At 37.1% G+C, this 21,114-nt stretch overlaps 1 protein-coding gene across 2 annotated transcripts in view; it reads right to left on the bottom strand.

Annotated features, from left to right (window-relative positions):
• POLR3B (RNA polymerase III subunit B) overlaps positions 1-21,114 on the bottom strand; it is a 72,182-nt gene that overhangs the window by 25,518 nt on the left and 25,550 nt on the right. For both annotated transcript variants that reach the window (XM_071422693.1, XM_071422694.1), the window contains exons 14-21: positions 18,304-18,504; positions 17,111-17,273; positions 14,989-15,142; positions 13,623-13,697; positions 12,760-12,858; positions 9,100-9,227; positions 2,063-2,272; positions 84-242 (exon numbers count right to left, since the gene is read on the bottom strand). In XM_071422693.1, the coding sequence (XP_071278794.1) occupies positions 84-242; positions 2,063-2,272; positions 9,100-9,227; positions 12,760-12,858; positions 13,623-13,697; positions 14,989-15,142; positions 17,111-17,273; positions 18,304-18,504 (1,189 nt within the window). The remainder of the gene's footprint in view (positions 1-83; positions 243-2,062; positions 2,273-9,099; positions 9,228-12,759; positions 12,859-13,622; positions 13,698-14,988; positions 15,143-17,110; positions 17,274-18,303; positions 18,505-21,114) is intronic.

Here is a 21,114-nt window from a genome sequence, read left to right as displayed (position 1 = left end):
AAGGTGCACAAGAAATACTGACAGAATATTAATTTCCACTTTGACTTTGAACATGCCCTGAGTGAACATGCAATTTGACCTACCTGGAGAGCAGATACCATCAGCATCTAAAATCTCATGGCGCCAGATGGGTTTACGGGTAGCTGCATCCAGCATCGGCCCCATTACTTTATCAAATGTCTGATTCGTGTATCGCTTCAGCGTACACTTGGCATTCTTGTACACAAGACACCTTCCAAAGCCTAGAATGGAATGCAAACTCATCTGCCTAGGAATTCAAAGATCCTTTATAACACATGACCAGGATAAAATCTGAGCTATGGAATATAAAATATTCTTTATTAGTTAGATTATTCATTGGCTTGAATATGCATAACGTTGTACACAGATACCTAGTGGTGCACAACTTAAACATCAGATCATGTACACTTTTTTTTTAGATGCTGGACTACAGTCCAATTCTGAACTGTGCTAATCTGCTTCTGTATCTCTGCACACATCATTTCTCTCGGAATCACTAAGTCTCTTGAATAATTTTGGTGGTCTCCAAGATGTAACATAGGACTGTAATAGGGTGAGAGGAGCACTTCTTCCTTTCATGAGTTCTAAGAAATCTGAACTTTTACTCATGTTTGTGGCTGGCATAAGCTAGTCTCCCAGGAAAGTACTGAGTGATTAGTATAATCAACCCATTATTCTTTTTTTCCTCACCTGAAATTACATGTACTGCTATAAAATTAGTGGGTTTTCGATGAGAAAAGTAGCATCTGTGGAATTTCTCTCTAAGTACAGCAACTAACCATGATACTAAAGACTCTAATCACATTTAGAATCACAGAGAGCCAAGAACAAGGCTTGCTAATAATCCTGGGTTGTTTTAGCTCATTTGAAAGATGGTTGTGGCCACATACAGTACATCTATATCTTCAGATTATGTCAAGTAATTCCTGACATGCACCACAGCTCTCCCTGTAAATGTTACCAGTCTACCAGAAAAGAAAACATTCACTTTTAAATCATGCCTGTTGCTGTTTTAGAAAAGGAGGCATAAATTAAATGCAGCAGACATTAATGCCAAAGATACATGCCTAGGAATACTATTACTGCTGCCTAGCAACTAGGAGGAAAGGCGTTTGGGGAGGGGGGGGGAATAAAGTGATGGAAGAATCTGACTTTGGCCACCCAAAACTAAAACCAGCTTGATCACTGCACTATGCCTACTCTTCAAGGAATTTATGGAGAAAAGTGAGAGAAGAGAGACTAAGTTTTCAGGCAACTCCCCTCCAGCCTTCAGCAGCATTGACATGAAGTGCTGAAGAAATGTGGAGAGTGAGACAAGCTAGATCTACACAAGCATGGGTCTCTGTTAGTTAACCTTCCCTTTGGTACTTATGTACATTTACTTAAAATACACTGCACCACAGAGTTGGTATATTTTTTTAAGGAAGCAGGTCATTAATTTAGCTCTGGATAAACACTAAATTATTTTGCTTTAGACAACACTATTATTTTCTCTCAGAAAGTAGGCAATACTGCTACTGCTCCCTCAGAGCACCAAGCTCACAAAGACACAAACTGCCTCGGGTTCTATTCCTTTCCTAAATGCCTTCATAAATCTAATTTCATCTACTGCTTTTGTTACTGGTGGAAATAATGAGATGTCTTTGTTAGTAATGAACAAATGTTCAGGTAAACATCTAAAAAGCAAGCCGAGAAGAACAGATTGACTCATGCCTTATGTTTTCTCTAAGCTAAGTATTTACACCTTTTTTATTTGAGGTGAGAAATTAGCCATTTTTTCTTATAATACCTAAACTCAAAATTTTATATGCACGTTGGCATCTTCACCACACTACTGTATGCGTGGAGTTACAATCACTAATCATACAGAAAACCAACAAAAGCATTCAAAGCAGTTTGGGAATTCAATTTCTTAACTGAAGATCTAATGCTCATAACTGCAATAAAATTTACTACAGGATAACACTACGAGAAAACAAGTTTATTAGAATATATATTGGAACACACACTGGAGAAGTGGGAAAGAGTTGATGGATCTTACCTCTGTCCAAAGAGGCTTTATTTAAGACAAGAGCATCTTCAATATCATAGCCACTGTAGCTCATCACAGCAACTGTGGCATTCTGTCCAGCAGGGAGTTTCTCAAAATCTATCAGTTCTATTGTTTTTGTTTTTACCATTGGCTTTTGTGGATAGGCGAGGAGATACATCAGAGTATCTATCCTGTTTCTTTGATTGTATCCAATAGTACCTACATGTAAAAGAAAAAAAGAAAAGCAGTGAACATTAGTGAGTTTTCTAGGAATGTTTTGGCTAAAAACTTACCAAAATGCCAATCAGCTAAAATCACACAGAAATTCTTCAAGAAAAGAAGGGGAAAAATAATAATTCAAACCAAAAGAATTTTATATTATTAATATATAAGTAGTTTCTTAATTTAAGCTCCCAGAAAGAATTATTTATTTTCTCTCGAACAGAAAAAAACTAAGCATCAATAGAAAAAGAAGAACAACAGAAGAAATAAAAGCCACTTGAATAAATACAGATAAGATGATTTTCTAATTACAACACTGAATTGTGCAAGTATGAAGTGTTTGCTTTTATTGTTCTTATAGCCACTGGGTTTGAGTTTTTTAGTGGAGTTCAACTGGTGTTTCAGAGACCTGATCCAAAATTTTGTGACAACCAATAGAAAGACTATCACTGAGTTCAAGAGAAACTGTGGATCAAGCTCTTCATCTTCAACAACATATTTCCTTCCTTTTTTGGGCAATAATTAGTTCAACAGCAGCCCGTGTTAGAATGGGACAAAGCATAAATGAAGCATACTGCTAACCAAAAGTGATTTACTTTCTAGAATTAGAAGCACCACTGATAGACAGACTACAGTAGAAGTCCACTTCTGTATTTGTCTTTCTACATGAAATTAATTTTAAATTTACAGTTTGGAATTCAACCCTTTGTAAAGACCTCCCAGCTTGAGACTGAAATTTTTGGCCCTGTCCCATCAGAATGCCAAAGTGTCTTCTGAAATCTGAGGAAAAAATAATTAAGACCCAGCAGGGAAACATAAACCGTTGTGTAGCAGAACAAAAGTTAAGGCAATCATATATTATTGGAGTTTGCTGTACCAGGACTATGCTATGTCTCTAAGCAATTAAGAAATTACAGTCTGAAAAGTTAACATTTTAAAGTTTTAAGTGCTAAACATTCTGCAGTACTTTGTTCTTAGGATGTAAGTTTTTCAAAACCTTTCTATTTTGTCCTGCAGTTTCAGAGCCTGGCTGCATTCTTGGAAAGGTCAAAGCAGTCCGTGTACAAGGAAGATTTCACATGGCCAAGAAGCATATCTGAACACAAACTGGCTCACTGGGGAGGTCAGCTTCACATTTTACATGCATCTTACTTGCAACTCCCATTTACATGAAGTGTCTAGAAAACCAAACTCTAAAACGAGGCATTTCCAAAGACCTATCCTGTGCTTGGCACTACGCTTACTTTCCTAAACCACAACAGGTCTACTCTTCCCAAGGACAAGAAGAGAGAGATAGCTCAACAGCTACTGTCTGAAAATTAACTGTTACAGCTGGCCTGGACTTTCTCAGGTTCTAGAAAGTAGATTCAATGACACAGGCACAGTATTTTCAAATTACAAGAAAAATCTGGTAGAGTTGACAGGCTCGTCTCTTGCTTTAAAGCAGTTGTTTTTCTGTCTTTTCTTGTATAAGGAAACAAATAATCTTCAAACAGTATTTTTTGTCTCCAGTAAGACACAAGCTGGTAAGGCCTGGATTCCTCAAGACCTTTGCAGTCCCACCCTGCAAGGCGCCAGTATTTCTGAAATACCATGAGATTTCACTTAGACATTGTTCCCATTGTACTTTTGACTCAACTCCCCTGATTTCCCAGTATACAGATCAGAAAACATACTTCCAAATTACAAACTTAAGAGGTTTAGACCATTATTCCCCTTTGCATCTAGAATTTGGTAGAATTAGAATATGCTTTCAGGGTAGGTTGCAGTGAAGCTCAGCTTAAATGTTTCACAGATAGGTACATTTTCCTGATACTGAGAGAAATCTTTCCAAGAGAAAGTCATGCCAAACTCATCTTTCAAACTGTTTGCATTTTTTTTCTCCTCTGATATGCTTATACGCTACACTTGTTATGGTTCACTGGTTAAGGATGCTAAGATAAGATTGGTGGTCCAGACTTCAACCTATCTTTTACACTTTAAGGGTGTCCTTTACACCCCAGTAACAATCTGTGGAAGTCCCTACATATCAAAGATTTCAAATGACACTTTAACATATTTCAGGTAGCACAAATTATTTCTCTTCAGGTGTTTCATGTATTTCAAAACTGGCATTTTTATCAGTGGTTCAGATAAGCCTAACAGAACTGCTACTGTCTGGGAGCCAGAAGCAACTGATATTACTGAGATTCTGAGCCTCGATAATAAACTATATTCAGGCTACTCTTCAGGAGATGAATGCTGGATCAAACAGAAAACATATACATATATATATCAATGACAGATATCCTAGCAGGAAAGAAACTGGTTAGAGAATGATTCCAGAGTACAAATGAAATAAATTAGCCAAAAAACATGGCATGTATCAGCAATATTATTCCTAATTGCTGGGATTTAATGGTTATACAAATAATCCTTTCTCTCAACTGGGCTAACAAACCACAGCCTGAAACCACAATCTGCTTATTTAAAATAAAGCAGCAGCTCTCTTCAGAGGACTGGGGTGCTGGGATGAGCCCTCTGTGTGGGTGCTGAAATGAAGGAAGTCACTAGCTTTATTTCTGCTCTCTCTCTGAAAGAACAGAGCCCTTGTTTGCTCCAGCCAAACAACCAAGCAAAAGTAAAGTATAATTAAGGTTCACCATAACAAACCCTGCTCACAATGACTCACATTTATAATTATCCCACCAGCAAGAACCAATTTTTTTCATTGGTAATTAGCCCTGGTTAAAGCAAAATACACAAGGTTGACCTGGATACAACAAAGATTATTTTCTTGCTTTTCTCAGTACTTGATATATTGTGAATGCACGTGTGCATTCTTTCCTTTTTTTTCAATTTCCTGACAGTTTTTTTTTTCTTTTTAAGTGTCATTTGAATATCCTTAGTGTGAAATAATCACTACAAAAGCACTTTCTACTGATATTTAGCATAAATGAGGCATTGCTATTCTGATGCTGAAAGTTTTGAGAACTCACCAGAACAAACAGCCAGCTAAAATAAGCATTAATCCAATTCTCTGGTGTATCACTTCCAACAACATTAAACTGTACAATCAAAAAATTAACAAGGGTACAGAAATCAATCTACTTGAGCCAAAAGGGCTATTACTGCCCATGTCAAGAAAAGAATTGGTGTAATTCTGTATTTCCCCTGTTTTCACCATGGATTTTCTATGTTTCTGTCCTTTTATGTGAGCACAAAGCAAGAGAGGAAGAAGTACAGTTTTTAAACACTTTGCTAAACCTTGCGGAGGGGACTCCAACTCCAACTCCACTCAGACAGATTGTCACAGTACATGCATTAGGTGATCTGGATGTTAATTGTTAGAAATATTCTTTTCACAGTAGAAAGATTAAGGAGTGGGTTAAAAAGATTATGGGTAAAATGTGTGTTGGGGGGAGCTCATTTCTGAATCAGCACTTCTGTGCCTACTACCAAGGAGAGGAGAGGTGTCAAAATGAGGTCATGTCATAGAGCACAAACAATCCTCAAAGAGCAGTGGCAGAACAGAACTGCGGCCACAGTGCTCCTAGATCCAGCTGTGATGACCAGCAACAGCTGGTTTTGTTTTGAGGTTTGTTTAGACTCTGTGTTCCTATGCTAGCTGTACAAAATTTGGGAGGACTCTGGCTCTCGGTCCACCAAAGAACTTTGATAACTGTCAAAACCCCCCAGCACTGAGTTCCTATTTACATTCTCAACTCAATTTTAACACATTCAGCTGGCTACAGTACAAGGCAGTACAGTATATAAAGGGCTTTGCTACTTCACAGAAGCAAAGCAGAAAGTACATTATACAGTAGCAGGCTTTTTTTGTAATATTAAAGTTTTTGCTTCATTATAAGCTTCTACGACAAAGCTCTCACCCACCTATGTCTGTCCCCTCAAATATTTCCTTTTCTTTCAGAGGTTAGAGTAATAATCAACACCCAAATCCTCCTTTTCTTACTCAAGACTTGTGTTATGTCATATGGGTTGAAGCTGCAGGGCACAGTTGTGCTGTGAATGTACAGCTTGCTTTGTGTACCCACACCATCCCTTACACAGCAGTGCATGTGCAATATGGGGGATTACTGGCAGGGAAACTGTATTTTTTCATTCTTCAAATTAGGCTTTTAGACAGTCACAGATGTACAATGTGTAAAACTGATTAGGTTTTTATGTCTTAATGGAATTAAAAAGTCCAGTTTAGAACTATTTCTTAACTGTAGAAGCCTTTGATCCTCTGAAGCATTATTTTACCAACACATTAAATGCAAACAGTACAGACTCTTGTATTTTCATCTTAAGTATTTCTGAGATTTTAAGCTACAACTGTTAACCTTGCACCAAAATGTCAATATTCAACTGAGGTCTTTGCAGCTGCTGTTGTATTTACTACCTAACTTCCTCTCAGTCTTACAGTTTAACCTGCAACATATGGTAAATAATCTATACCAAAAGTGAGGGGTTTTATTTCAATTTAATTTTACTGAAATCCTGAAATCCAGTTTGGTCATTAAGTGCAGCTCTAGTCCTCCAACAAGATGACTCATCTAACCCTGAAAGGGAGATTTCAGGACATGTAGTGCTCTCCAGAATAAACATTACTATTTCAGGACCTAATACTTGTCAGGGACACTGTATTACAGACCTCATTCCAATATCTGATGTCCACTCTCCACTTACTTGTGCTTTCACACCTTTCCTTAGCTTGATGTTGCTTAAAAAAGAGATTTCAAAAAGAAAAGACTGTCCAAAGCTGCTGGCACAGCCCTGTGATGTGATCAGAGGGGGTGGGTCAGTGTTGACAAGTACAAGGCTCTCCTTCCCCAGTTTGAACCCCGGGCTCCCTTCACTCCTCCAGGTTTTGACAGTCAAGGAGTGATACGGAGGACTTGGACATGAGACCTTCCCCATAGCAGTGTTGGATGAGGAGCTGCTCTGCAATTTCATTATGGAGAAAGAAAGCAATAAAGGTAGATGGTAACTTAAGGGTCGGGGTTTGGAGCTACACTACATCACATCTCTTCACAAAAATAAACAGAAAAAAGTATGTGCAATGTTTCAGGAATACCCTCTCGGTCTCATCTGATCAGTAAGGGTAGAGAAAAATCATCTCTGCCTCTACATATTGCCACTTATGGTGGCTTTTTAAAGCAGTTATTACAAAAAGCTTCCGCTGTTTGCAGGTACTTCAGACAGAGCAAAATAAAGCTCAAGTAATCTGCCAACTTTTAAAATTTACTTTTATCTAGCTGCTTATTCTTTGAGTCAGGTGTTTTGTCATAATAAACTGAAACAAAGGCTTTTTTTATTGCTCAAGATATTCAATGGCTTTTGTGTTCCTAGCATCAGCAGGAACGTCAGAGGATTGTATCCAAGGAGCTAAATGTGCAAGACCTAGGGTCAAAGCAGCTGAATACACCAACCTCAGAAAACACAGACAATGAATTGCAAATGACACTCAAAACAAAACGGGGAAAAAAACCTTCACACAGAAAACTACAAAAGAACTCCACAGATACTGAATTGGCTTTCTGTACACACTGATCCTGCTTAACTGTGTGTGGTAACTTACCAAGCCTTCTGAGACTAATAGTCATAAAATAGAGACTCAGGGGTGGGGAAAAGATAATGGGATGGGGGAGAACTGTAAGGAAAAAAGATTGCGTTGCTCCTCTTTCCACCCACCCACTTTTTTTTTTTTTTACATTTAAATAGAGAACATGCATCTTGCTATTTTCAGTTTTCATGTGCTCAACATGATGTTTCAGCATAAGGCAGTTACTTTGCTATTAGTTCTGCTGGAGAAGTCTCACAGAAGACATAGTGTTTAAGCTTTGAACACACAGCACAAAATACATGGTTTAGTAAACCTAGCTGAAGTGGCAGTTCCTTCATGAAACAGAGTTGTGCTACTGTAGCTCCCAACTTGAAAGCAAGCCATCAACACAAGCCATGAAACCAGCCTGTAGAGCACCAGTCTGAATGCAGCTGCCTGAATTGATGTATGACTGCTCAGGCTCCTCTGCCTTGATCACAGGCCATAGATTTGGACACTGTAATGTTGATTTCACTGAGTATTAAAGAAAGGATTAGAACTTAACTGCTGTTGATTATCTCCAGCAGCAAATTTACAAAATGTTTGGGTTTTAATGACCAGATATGACACTGTCAAATTAAATAATAGGTAATCAGAAAATTAATTTTGTTTCAGTGCTCGCCCTCTTCATCCAAAACAGCAAAAGCAAAAATATCTAAACTATGGCTGTGGAAAGTGTTCAAATTATTAAGAACTCTTTCACACTTGAGTCTTCTTATTCTCTGATGTCAATGTTAACTATTGATATATTTATTTTTAGGACACTTACTTAACCAGTCAAAGAAATGCTCCTCAGTCTGTGCTCTGTCTCTCTTTGTGAGAACAATTTTTAACTCTTTTTTGTCTGGAAACCCACAGCACATTGCAGCATAAAGAGAAGAAAACCCCACTCTGCCAATCCTGCAGATATGCCGAAAACTTGAAGGTCATGATAATTTCCAATAAAACACAATAGAAAATGCAAAAGTGTCCCAGTTTATTAAAATTTTCTTTTAAGTGTTAAGAATTGCAGATATAGTCTTCATTAAGTAAAACTAACTGATACTTTTCTCACATTAATCTTTCCAAGTTTCAGAGGTAAACTCTTTTTTTTCTCAAAGCTAAAGAGGTGCTCTTTTATTTTTCCCAGCAAAGCTTTTATATGAATCAGGAAAAAAAGAATTTTTGTTTGTCACTTTTGCTACATAGCTTCAAAAATACATAACACTTCAAAAACGAATAAAAAGTGAAGTCTTACCCATGGCTTGTTTCCCCATGGCACACTGGTAAGTGTTTCTTGGGGACTGGTTGTGGTGAGGATATGGAATCAGCCCAGCACAGACACCCAGAAGTGTGAAAGGTTCAATCTCCAAATGGGTTGTATCTCTTAAAAGAAAGATTGCCAATTATGGCAGGCTTGTTAACAAACAACTTCAGTAGAATTCATTTAATTTAGCAGTATCTCATAACACTTCATATTCAATTCTGTTCAGGAGAATGTAAGTCAGTAGGACCTCAAAACACAGATTCACTACAGGATTTTTATTTTTATTACAAAAACCCAACAACTTATTTTGGTTATAAGTGTTTCCACATGAAAAGAAATGAAGGAGAAATAAATCAAGGTTTATGAAATTCCATAACGGAGGAAAAGCCTCCAGATAATGACAACCTGAGGGAGCTCAGTAAAACAATAAAACATCAGTTTATACAGTAAGACCCAAAATGCCTTAAGGAATGTCTTCTCATGTAATGAGAGTAAGCCCTCCGCATCAAATTACTAATCTCAGAGATCCAGAAAACCACTGGGGAGATGGAAAAAGGAAGGGCACAACAGATTCAGGTATTAAAAAAACTGTTTTAGTTTTCCAAGGTCAGCTATATCAGTTAAGGAGAAAACATCTGTCTCCAAACCAGACTCACTGCCATAGGTACATGATATAATACAACACTATTTGAAAAGCTCTGCAAATATTTTGGAAGTGATTATGTTGTAAAAAGACAGTACTGATGAGAAGTAAAAAGACAGAGAAAAGGAATAAAGACAGAGAGACAATTTCTTCTATCTGGCATGAGCTTCAGAAGAGAAAGTCCATGCTCAGCAAAGACAAATCATAGCATGCATTGGGATGCAAGTGGAGAGACTAGTAACTAAGAATGAAGTGTACAATAAAGTTTAGCTGGAGCAGATATGAATTTAAATCTAGATATGTAATTAGGATGTGAGGAATTACAAAATACAGATGATTATAACTAAACCTATTCAAAGCCTATCTTTCATATCCTGGATCTATTAGGGACCTTGGGTTTATGCATACATTGCTTCTCCCAGACATCTAAACCCAATGCATTCTCAAAATCTCATCTTTAATGTTTGACTTCTCTTGGAAGTCTTTTGGAAGACTTTAATTATTTAAATAAACTAATTTGATTACTTAACTTCAGGATCTTGCCAAGGAAGTGACAGAGAAGTCTTTATTATAGCAACACTCAAAAGACAGCCAAGCATTGTAAGCTAAAAAAGGCTAAGGAATTACGCACAAGCACATAGAGACTGAAGACAAGTGCAGTAGTAACTTTATAGATAAACAATGTATGTACTACTGGAAGAATAATGAAATCTGAAAGCTGAAAAAAATAGACCTGGAAATCCTGAGGATTAAGCCAATGAAACTACCTATCAGTCCTAGAAATCTTTATAAATCACAAATACACCTGAACAACCTAAAAATCACCTGCTGGCCAGAGAACAGCCACTGTTTTTTCTCCACTTGATAAAAAGTAGCTATGTTATCTAAAGCCTATCATAAGAAAATACTAATGGGAGAATCCAAACTGCAGTCAAGTAATTGCAAAATGGTTTCAAGAGCCAGAAGAAAACTGGAAGCAGAGACTGCTTCCCCATTCTGCAGAACTTCACAGAACTGGTGACGCTTTTCAAACAATAAAACCAGAAGCTTGACACTTACTGATAGTGAAGTTTGCAAATTTCTCCAGAGGATACAAGTGCATGGAAATAGATACACATTTGCATATAGGGTATTCAACAGATGTCTTCTTCCAGTGAGGTCAATCCTATTTCAACCAAAGATGATCCTACTACCTTATGAAGTATTCCAGAGAGCTAATGGGAGACATTCAAACTTTACAGGGCAGTCCAATCTCTGCAGGTCAAAAATGCCACTGCCAGAACCAGGCCCAAGAAAGGAAAGGCAACCTCATAAGTTCAAAAAGCAGAGTTACAAATGCGTAAGGAAGAAATGGAATGCATTAGAGTCAAATACTCCAACAAAAACCCCTCTAATTGGATTGGAAAGATAAAGAGAGGACACTGTAGCTAAAAGAAGCCTATATTACAAAAGCAGGAATGCTACTAGGATACTTCAGATAGTGGGTTGTATCAATGGCATTACCAGAACAAACCGTACCAACATAGTCACACCATTTAAAATGCAGGATGGTCATCTGGGGAAAGGGGGAACTCAACTCAGCTATTCAGGATGTAGGAAGTATCATTACCAAACACAAGGAGCAATGTGCTCATATGACGCAAGCTCAGATAGTTATGGCACAGTTAGCCACTGTTAGCATTGAAGCCAAACTCAAAACAATTGATGGACAATACAAGAATCTTCTGAGCTTCCTGGGATTTGCTGAGGAGTCCTTTCCTCACACTGGTCCACTGGAAGTTCACTTTCTCCTCCACTTTTAGACTAAACAATGATTTCATGTGATACATTCCCATTAACCTTTCTGAATCAGTTGTCCTGTAACTTAAATTTTCAGCTCTGGTGCTTTGTGGAAGTTATTTAATTTTGGCAAAAATGACAGCAACTGTGTGCATTCTTCTTTGCTCATGTATATAGAACTCAGTCAAGAGCATGAAAGAGTCATCTCTTAAAGTGATAAAGTCTTCAAAAGCCTGGGTAGGAGCAAGGCAATTAAATTAGCAGAGTTAATGCACTACATTTAGCAAAGGTTAAAGATAATTGAAGAGCTCACCCAGCTCCGCTGAAATCAATGGTGTATTTCTATTAGCTTGCAGGAGTACTTGACCAGGACAGATTATTTAGAAAAAGAATTTTCTGCATAAATCTACTCATCAAACATTCACAGAGATAATGTCTAGCACTTCATATTCAAGCTTCAGTTTACAGGATATTGTCAGAGAAACATTAAGAACCAGTTAAAACCATTAAAAAGATAGGAGGACTTAAAAATTTAAAAGAATCCTTCCTTTAATGTGGGCTCTTTAATCACAGCCAGAAGACAAGAGTAAAAAAAATTGCAGGAGGTGCTTCAAATATGTGGAAAACATAACAGATCTGGAAATCTCTCTGAATTAAAATCACATATCAAAACTGGTTCTAAGATGTGTGGTAAAGAATACACAGAATGATGCTGACATTTTTATTGGGGCCTATTGTACATCCAAAAGTCAAAGGGAAGGTCTCATTCCAGCATTTCACTTAATGTAAGGTGGGTGTCTAGGGTCCCTTTACGGCCAGAAAAGAAACTTCCAAACAATCATGATATGCTAAGATAATCAAATAACATGTGGAACCATTTGCCTTCTGGATACCTATTGGATAAGATTATTTATGATGAGCAGCCCAATGAGCAGAACAAAGAGCCACATCCAGAGAAAGAAAGGATATACCTTCAAGATTTTAATATTTTGAGAGGTAGTAGCAGAAACAGCTCTCTCAAAATCTGAACCACTTTTTGTAACTTCCCATGGATAATTTAGGATGCGTGCAGACAGATTTCTCTCTTTAGCTTTCACCTGGAGTAGTTTCAACCATTATCAAGAGAGCAGTGTGTACATGTGAAAACAGTAACATTATTTATATGTCTGCATTTCAGAGAGTTACCCTATAAAAGTTTTTCCCGTACCAGTTACTGAATGCATACATACTTATTGATTGTATTTTCATACAGGGCAATGTTACAGTCATTTTCTTCATTCACATCCAAATATTCGACGAGGCCTTCATGCAAGAAGTCTTCAAAATTCCTATAGATAAATTAAAAATTACACTGGAAGTACTGACCGTATATTTCTGCAAATTTAAAATACTTAGTACATATATTAAAGGAGTGTAATATGTAAAGCTAAACGAGATAATACTTCTACATGTAGAGTTCTGTGCATATTACATATTGAAGAAAAATGTGGTTTTTTTAATTATTCCTGTGGCCCATTCACTGCATCACAGTCTGACAGATGAATGCTACTTACTTGAACAACTACATAAAATCTTCCTATATGTACTTATCATCACTGTATATACAGGCAAATATAAGGATAGTCACATACATTTTTTTGATTTGTGGAATTTAATTAGACCTAAATTTAAATGCCTTTGTATTAGTGTGTTTTTTTTTTAAAAAAATACATTAAGTAAGAATTTGCAAGGACTTTCAAAAACTCTGAATGTGCCCAGTTTAGGGTGGTTATGTTGGATACTCCTGTGAGGTGTTTGATTTTTCAATCAGGAGGATGATTGAAAGGCTTGAGGCAGTTCCACTTGCAGAAAGATGAGGCTGTAAGATGTATTTATTCTGTATACTCACCAAATCTCACAGCAGTTACAAAGTAAGAACACCAGCCCTAATTTGACTTTAAACAGAAAACCTCCAGTACAAAGATTATGAACTTATACAGGAGAGCAGACTTCTCTAACTAGCTAACCCCAGGACTGAAATACTGACTGACTGAAGTATCTCCACACAGTATTTACTTGGTGAAGATCAATATGGTCTACTTGAATTGTGTACCTGTAGCCCTGAGCCAGTTCTTCCATATGCTTGTTTGTAACTGCAGGTTTTTGCTTCTTGACAATTATGTAAGGCCTGAAATAAAAAAAAAAAAAAAAAAAAAAAAAAAAAAAAAAAAAAAAAAAAAAAAAAAAGAAGATGGTCATAGCAAATACTTAGGCAGGTAACTTAATTTATTCTTACACTAAGAACTCTGCCTATGCAAAACCTATTCTATAAACTGTTCTTAAAATTTATTGGCCTTTAACTGATAAAACCACATAAATAAAATCCGTAACTATTTTGATATAACTTAAAATGTGTAATAGAGAAATCAAGACTTAAATTTTGAGGTGAAAGCCATTTTTTCCCCTTCAAATCATTCAACTAAAATTTTGTAAGTTTTACCTACAGATTTTGATGATGGCTTTAAAAGATTTGAGATTTCCCAAACTACAAAGCTAAGAACAGTATTTAGTACTGTGGTTTTTACAGAACACTAAGTTCACAGTTTGTGCTCAAGTGTCCACATGTAAGGCTGCATTTTGCAATTGCCTACATGCTGTCAAGTACAGGCATTTATTGTGGGTAATCTCTGATGAATCCATAAATTTCAGTAGCACATGGATCTCTGAAGGCTTTCCTACCACACAAAAACACTGACACAAAGGATGGCATGCAAGAAGGCAATGTCAAGGGCTGTTGCTATTTGGACAAGTTGCTTTGATAAAGAGCAGCAAATAGCTACAAGATACTTGTGGAGTCCCCTCTGAAGTCTAAATAACTGTTAGAAGACTAATAAGCACTTTTAAATGGTTAATAGGGATATCTGAACAATTACAGGGTGAGGGGTGCCACAAAGCAAACTTGGTAAAGCCTTGCAAATCCACATGATTTCCCTTGCTTTTATTTTAAAAATGGTCAGCTTTACTGCCATCTCCCAAATGACACATATTAGCCCTGACTGGAAAACTGATTTCTCTGCCACTGAATATGGCCCTACTCAGGATCTCCTGACCAGGTACAATTATTGACGGTTTGTGCATTTACTATTTTGGAGCCTCTGACATGCCTCAAACTGCATTCAACATGCTCTGAGATTGAATTAATGAACAAAGTAGTATGCCACCAGTAGTTGTGACTGCTGCTTTGTTGAAGTGAGCACAGAATATGCACACAGCCAGTCAATGCTAAAATACGTATATATTCATTAACCCATTCTGTCTCTTCCAACCTCTGCCTATTTTGAATGAGGGCTTATTTAAGGAGAAAAGAGGTGCTCAAGTCTTACTGAATTTGCTTAAATCTGTTCCTGTGAAAGTCTTAGCCCAGTGCATAGAAATTTATAGCCAGTTCAGTAGTGAGGTAATTCTGATGAGAAGTTTACCTGCACAATCTTCCTCCATCAGAGGAAATGTAGACACATCTGTCAGACAGATTTGTAGAGATGGAAACAAATTCATTGATATAACCTGCTCGACGCAAGATCCGAAAGGTGTTGACTAATTTCTGGTGATCACGTATGACACCTAGGATGTTACCTGGTCAGAGAGAGAATAAATACCTGATGGATCCTTTGCACATCCAAAAATATTTACAAATTCTGATCATGTGTGGCATGCACAGAATTACTTCTGCTTCTTGTAAATAATGAGTTGCAGTAAAATCCCCCTTCTCTAACATGAATAGGAACCAGCTCTTTTTTCCTCTCAATTCAAAATTGTCAGAATTTCACAAGTCATCTACCTGCATGCTTCCAAACAGCCTGAGAAACCAAATGGTGTGGCTCTTCCAGCTTTCTCCTAGTATGTTTTTGCTCAGGTGCCCATTAATCAGTTGGTACACAAGATAACAACTCTCAAGCCTGCAATTTCATCTGTTCTGAAACGGATTCAAGGTTTCCAAGAACAGACCAAGGAATGGCCCTGCTGCCTTGTCAGAAATTTTGAAGTCCTGATATTTTGATGTATTTGATCACTCACACCAGCACTAGAATTTCTCTTTCAGGTACTTAGCTCAACTCAGCTATCTTAGCAGGGCACTTCAGCTCATACTTGTATATTCTGATACACGATGAGCAAACAAGAGAGTAAAATTCATTTAAAGAGTCACCTGACCAAAGTAATCTTATCATATAAAATAAACACCTATGCTCACATTTTAAAAACTTTAAAGGAGAAGACAAAGGATGATAGCTTAGGGAGTTTACAACACAATAGAAGGGTCTTTACAGCTTTAAGAATTTGTACTTAACAGAGTATCTACCTTCTTAAGTCATAAGTTTAAATCAGGATCAAGTCAGCTATCCACAAGTTCAAATTTTTTATGGAACGCCAAATCAGTGGATTGAACAGTAACTTGGCTTGTCCCACTTAGTACTAGTTCATCTACATCTGGGAACAGACTATCTTGTTCTGTACTCCAAACTGTGCTTGTCAAGGAAGAGTCTAATATTTTGTCTCTGCACTCCCCTTTGGACCACAAGACAGAAGAGAGTGCATGTGGTTTCACTGAACCTTATCTTTAACACACTGCTAGAGAAAAGCAGAGGAAATGAACATAGTTTGGTCAAGTATTGCTTTTATGTTACCAGGAAAAGGCAGGGTTGAAGAACAACCACTGTTTAATTCAAGGGTAAATGGAGAACTTACTCATGGTGACAAACATTACACACTTGTCCCTGGAAGTGGATGCTACTGATAAAAAGGCTATTTTGAAATCACAGCTACAGTTTTTAAATGTCAGTATTTTGAAATCTGATGCCATAGTACCTGTTGGTTCAGAAATGCTAGAAGATCAGTAGTAAAAGAAATATGAATGTGCAGATGCAAAGCACATGTACCAAAACATCCCTTTAACAAGACAGGCCTGTTTTCCATGGTCTAATTTTTCTCATCACACACAAAGCAGGATGCCCCTTCAAAAGTATTTTTAAAGAGAACAGCATTGCTAAACTTCAAAAATAATATTCTGATCTTTCCTTTCTGTTTCTAAAGGCTCTTTAAAATGCACGAATATATATAAAACATATAAAGATTACAGAAAACTAAATGCTTTCTGTAAAGGAAGATCTGAATTTGTGAACTTATTACAATATTACATATTACAAATTCAAGTTATTTTCTTCTAAAAGTACTTTATGAATGGAACCTCCTTTGGCCAATATCTAAAAAACAAACAAACAAACAAACCCCTAGTTAAATGTCCATATTTTTGTGCCTATTTATGCAAGTGGGCTTAAAAACAGGGCTGAAATTTGAGAAAGCTTCTATTTCCCAGCTACACACATCTGCAGTCAGAGTTCTGAAGACACAACTTCATGAAACTAAGTGCCATCATCTGGCCCATCTACTTTGCCCAACACTATCAAAATATTTACAGAGGAAATTATTTGCACGTGGAAAGCTGCATCTGATGTTGACTGTGATCCAAGAACTACTGGAGGGTTTCTGAAGCCTAACTCTCCATCAGCAACAAATCAAAGTCAAGACTGGTGAAAAGTAATATACCATTAAGAAAAACCAGGAACACATTTGGGTATGAAAGTTCTTCACCACAGAGCAAGTTGACATCTTCAACTCCAAGATTACTGGCTAATTTAATAATTGGGCCATCTTCCATATCCGTAGTAATGTGAGTCATGAGGGCAAGGTTTTTGACCAAACCACAGGCCTAGGAAAAAACAAAATCAAAACCCACTAATTTTATCCCTTCTCTTTTTATGTTTAATACCATACCTGCATTCTTCTCCCCAAACTGTATTTATGATTGACAAAAACAAAAAGATGACAAAGTGAAAGAAATTAAATTAATTACCCTGAAATTATGGAGGGAAAAAAAGGTAGAATTTTCTACATCACATTGAAATGTAATGTTTTAGCATTTACAAGCTAATAAAAAATATAGGCACTAAAATAGATTTTAAGTTAACCACCCTATGTTTCTCTCCTCAGCTACTCAGCAGCATAATGGAAATACAGGATCAGTCCATTAATCAATTTTCCACGTATCCTGTATGTTCTAGCACAAACATTAACATCTTTAAATGAAAAAGTATCTTATACAGTGTAGCTTTATTTCGGCTGCCTAGTAAGACTAGCTTATATTGACTTATTCAGAAAGTTCAGAGTTCTTCCCCCCAGAGTATCTTCTATTCGGAGAAAAAAAAAAAAAAGAAAGAAAAGGAAAGCCAAACAAAATAAGACTGTCAGAATCAATTCCTTGATTGAAATATGTACAAAGATGGTTTTCTTCCTCAAGCTGACCGCTAAAGAAATACTGGTACATGTTTCCAGAAACACTGCAGGTTGATGTTGCAACTTGAAAACAGAATGTTTATTACAGAACAAAGGGAGAGGGGTTTAGGACTCCTCTCTTTCTGCTCTCACCAAAAGAGAACAAGTAGTTCCACTGGAAAAATGGAACCTGTTCATGTTGTTCTCATGTAGCCAAATGATTTCAGAACTGTTTCCAGACAGTCTATGCAGGAGAAAAAAAGGCAATATAGTAAGGAGGACCAGGATGTAAACAGGTAGGATGTAAGAAGTCACACAAGTTGTGTTACCAGGCTGAGGGTAATTTATCTCTGCAGATACTTCTTCATCAGAATTATTCCTCTGATGGAGGACCACGTACTTCAAATTAAACAGTGTCTCCATTTGTCAGGACAAGAAACACAGAAAGCAAAATAGAAATTCCTCACCTCTCCTTCAGGAGTGTCAGAAGGGCAGAGCATCCCCCACTGAGATGGCTGTAGTGATCGAGGACCACTCACTTTCCTTGTCTTTTCAAACTGAGAAGAGATCCTGGTCATCATTCCCAGAGCAGATATGTAAGACAAGCGGGACAAGACTTGTGTCACGCCTTGGCGGTCCATCTTGAATCTCTTTAGAGACCAATTTCCCTGTAGAATAAAATTAATGTTAAAAAAAAAATTGTGCAGTTTGTCCTTATCTTGACTTTTTCCAGAGCGTAGACAGAATGATATCTGAGGAGCTTTGCAACACAAATGCTGCCCGTTTACATTAATCAAATTTCTAACTACCTATCTACCTAAAAACTCCTAGTTATAGCATATCTGTATTAGGTGTTAAAGAGAAGTTGAAACAAAAGGATTGCTCTTTCAGATGAGAGGATACTTTTGCTATTACATATTCCATCACACAAAGTCTTTTTCATCTGTCCATCATAGGTAAATTAATACTCAAATTTAGCTAAATTAAATTATTTTGGTTTTGTTTTATAAATTTGTTTTTTTTAGTATTTAAGAAAGGAAAAAAGGTCTTTGGAGTGATATAACACTTTTACAATAGATCCCACAAGCCTTCAGTTTTGCCTTTTTCATGATTTGTTACTTCTGTAGGAAACACAGACATTTATTTATGCTGGAGAAGTCTGACATCAAAGCCCTCTGTACTTTTTTGAAGCCTTTTGTTTTTGGAATCCAGAGGAAAAAGACTCACTGATGTGTCTTCCCAGAGAAGAGAGTCTGTGTGTGTGTGTGTGTGTGTGTGTGTGTGTATGTGTGTGTGTGTGCGTGAGGAGCAGGTCCTCCCAACTTCTGTTTGGATTACACCAAATATGAAATGTAAGATACATGAACATCTCAGAGGTTTTGTGTTTCAGGACTGTCACAGGCACTCTCACTTGTGGTTTTAATCACAACAACAGAGGAGTTCAGAGCATGTTCTAGGACACAAATATGCTTCCATGCAAGATGTAATAAACTCTACTGCAATCTTGAAATTTGGTGTTAAAAGTTTTGCCTTTGTGACATTTATTCCGTATCCAGTTCTCATCAGCACTGAGTCAGTAGATACAGCAAGTTTCTGTCTGAAATACTATTTACTTCAGGCACCATGTGACTGTTCAGTCCAAAGATAACATTTTCCCAAGGACTGCCTTCTGCTAATTCTTGAACCCTTTTTGTCAAACTCAGTTCACCAATATTAACAAATAACTTGAAGCTTTCTTGCTGTACTACACCAAAACCGTTTTAGAGGGTGATTTGCTTGGCTTTTTTATTTCCACTTTTAACAGCACAATCCCATTCAGTGATCAACAGAAGAAAACACCATCCATATGAATGATTTTGTTATTTTGATAGTCTCCAGTCTTCTACCGGAGACCATCAAATAGTCTCAAATTTGCAAAAGCAAGTGGGAAGACATCATGCCCAATGGCAAGTCAGTCAAATGAAACCTGTTCATTTGTTCAGCATCTTTGGGAACGGTTCACTCACTGACCATTTCGTTCTGTAAAGACTGAGAGTTATGGGAGTGTAAGTGGAAGAATACAATAAATCAGCAGTTTTTCTTCACACTAGAAAGTATTGCATCTGTAGGCTAAATAAGTATGTGGTTTCTCCTTTGCTGCCCAGAAGAGTCTAAAATCAAAAAGACTGGGGAAAAGGAAAGTAAAAATGCTGCCTGAAGACATTAACCAAAATATTCTTTGGGCTTTGGAAGGGACAGAGTGGATCCTTCAAAAGTTGTCCACAAAAAAGAAAATCAAAAGAGGCCAGGGAAGTTGTGAGACCACCCCTGTTGAGAATGTCCTGTTGAGAACTCTTATGAATGGGAAGTTGCCCCCTCAGTGGCATCAGGTGATTCTTCAGATGCTGAGATGTCCATCAGGCTTGTGGCACTACTGCCTGCCCTACCTTCTCTTCTGGGGTTTTCCAGGGTAAGGAGAGGACCTGTAGCAAACATCACCGAGCACCACTGTACAGCTGATGCAGTAGGGCTATGAATTCTTTTGCATGCTACTGGTGTAATTATAAATCTGCTCAGTTATTTCATGCTCTTTGAGACTATCATTGAAGCATTCTGGTGAGATTGGAGATTGTAATTTCCAAGAATCATTTTTATGGTATTTGCTTAATCTCTTGAATGGTGTGCACTGGGCATTGTTCCTGAGAAATTATTTTTCAATGCTTAAGAGCAGATGGTGTTTAACTGCTTATGTGGCAGTAAAAAAAAAAGTCCAAAGACACAGGAAGAACAAGACTTTACTCAATATGGACTGAATACTTGGAGATTTATCTCTGTCAGTCCAAATGGAAAAACTGGCACAAGCTAGAAGAAAGCACTAGCATTTAGAGAAACAAATCTGTCAATTGTTTTGGTTATGTGCACTGTGGAGATTTAACTACATTTGGGGCACTCATAAAATTAAACAGTGATAAGCTTTAACACTGGGATTTGTAAGTTACAGACTGTTGGTGGTTTTGGATGGAATATGTGGAATTAATTTGTTTACAAGAACCAAAGAAAAACCTCAGTTTCATACTAGGCAGAAAAGCCCTCTCAAGAGCACCAAAGATTAAAAATTAGGTTCCACAATTTTTACCAGCTTCTAAAATACTTAAGACTAATCTAATTTCTTTTAAAAATCATGCATTTCAGTCTTTTACAAGCTACTAGCTGGATTTCAGGAGCAATTGCACAAATTGCTCTTGCAGATATCTGAGATGAAAGACAAAGTTAGTAGCTATTATTGTTCTTGTCCACTG

The sequence above is a fragment of the Agelaius tricolor genome, unplaced genomic scaffold, assembly GCF_023055355.1.
Source record: "Agelaius tricolor isolate 1412-34295 unplaced genomic scaffold, bAgeTri1.0.p SCAF_3, whole genome shotgun sequence".
NCBI classification, from domain to species: domain Eukaryota; kingdom Metazoa; phylum Chordata; class Aves; order Passeriformes; family Icteridae; genus Agelaius; species Agelaius tricolor.
Note: the sequence above shows the minus strand (reverse complement) of the source record. Positions and strands in the feature narration are given on the sequence as shown.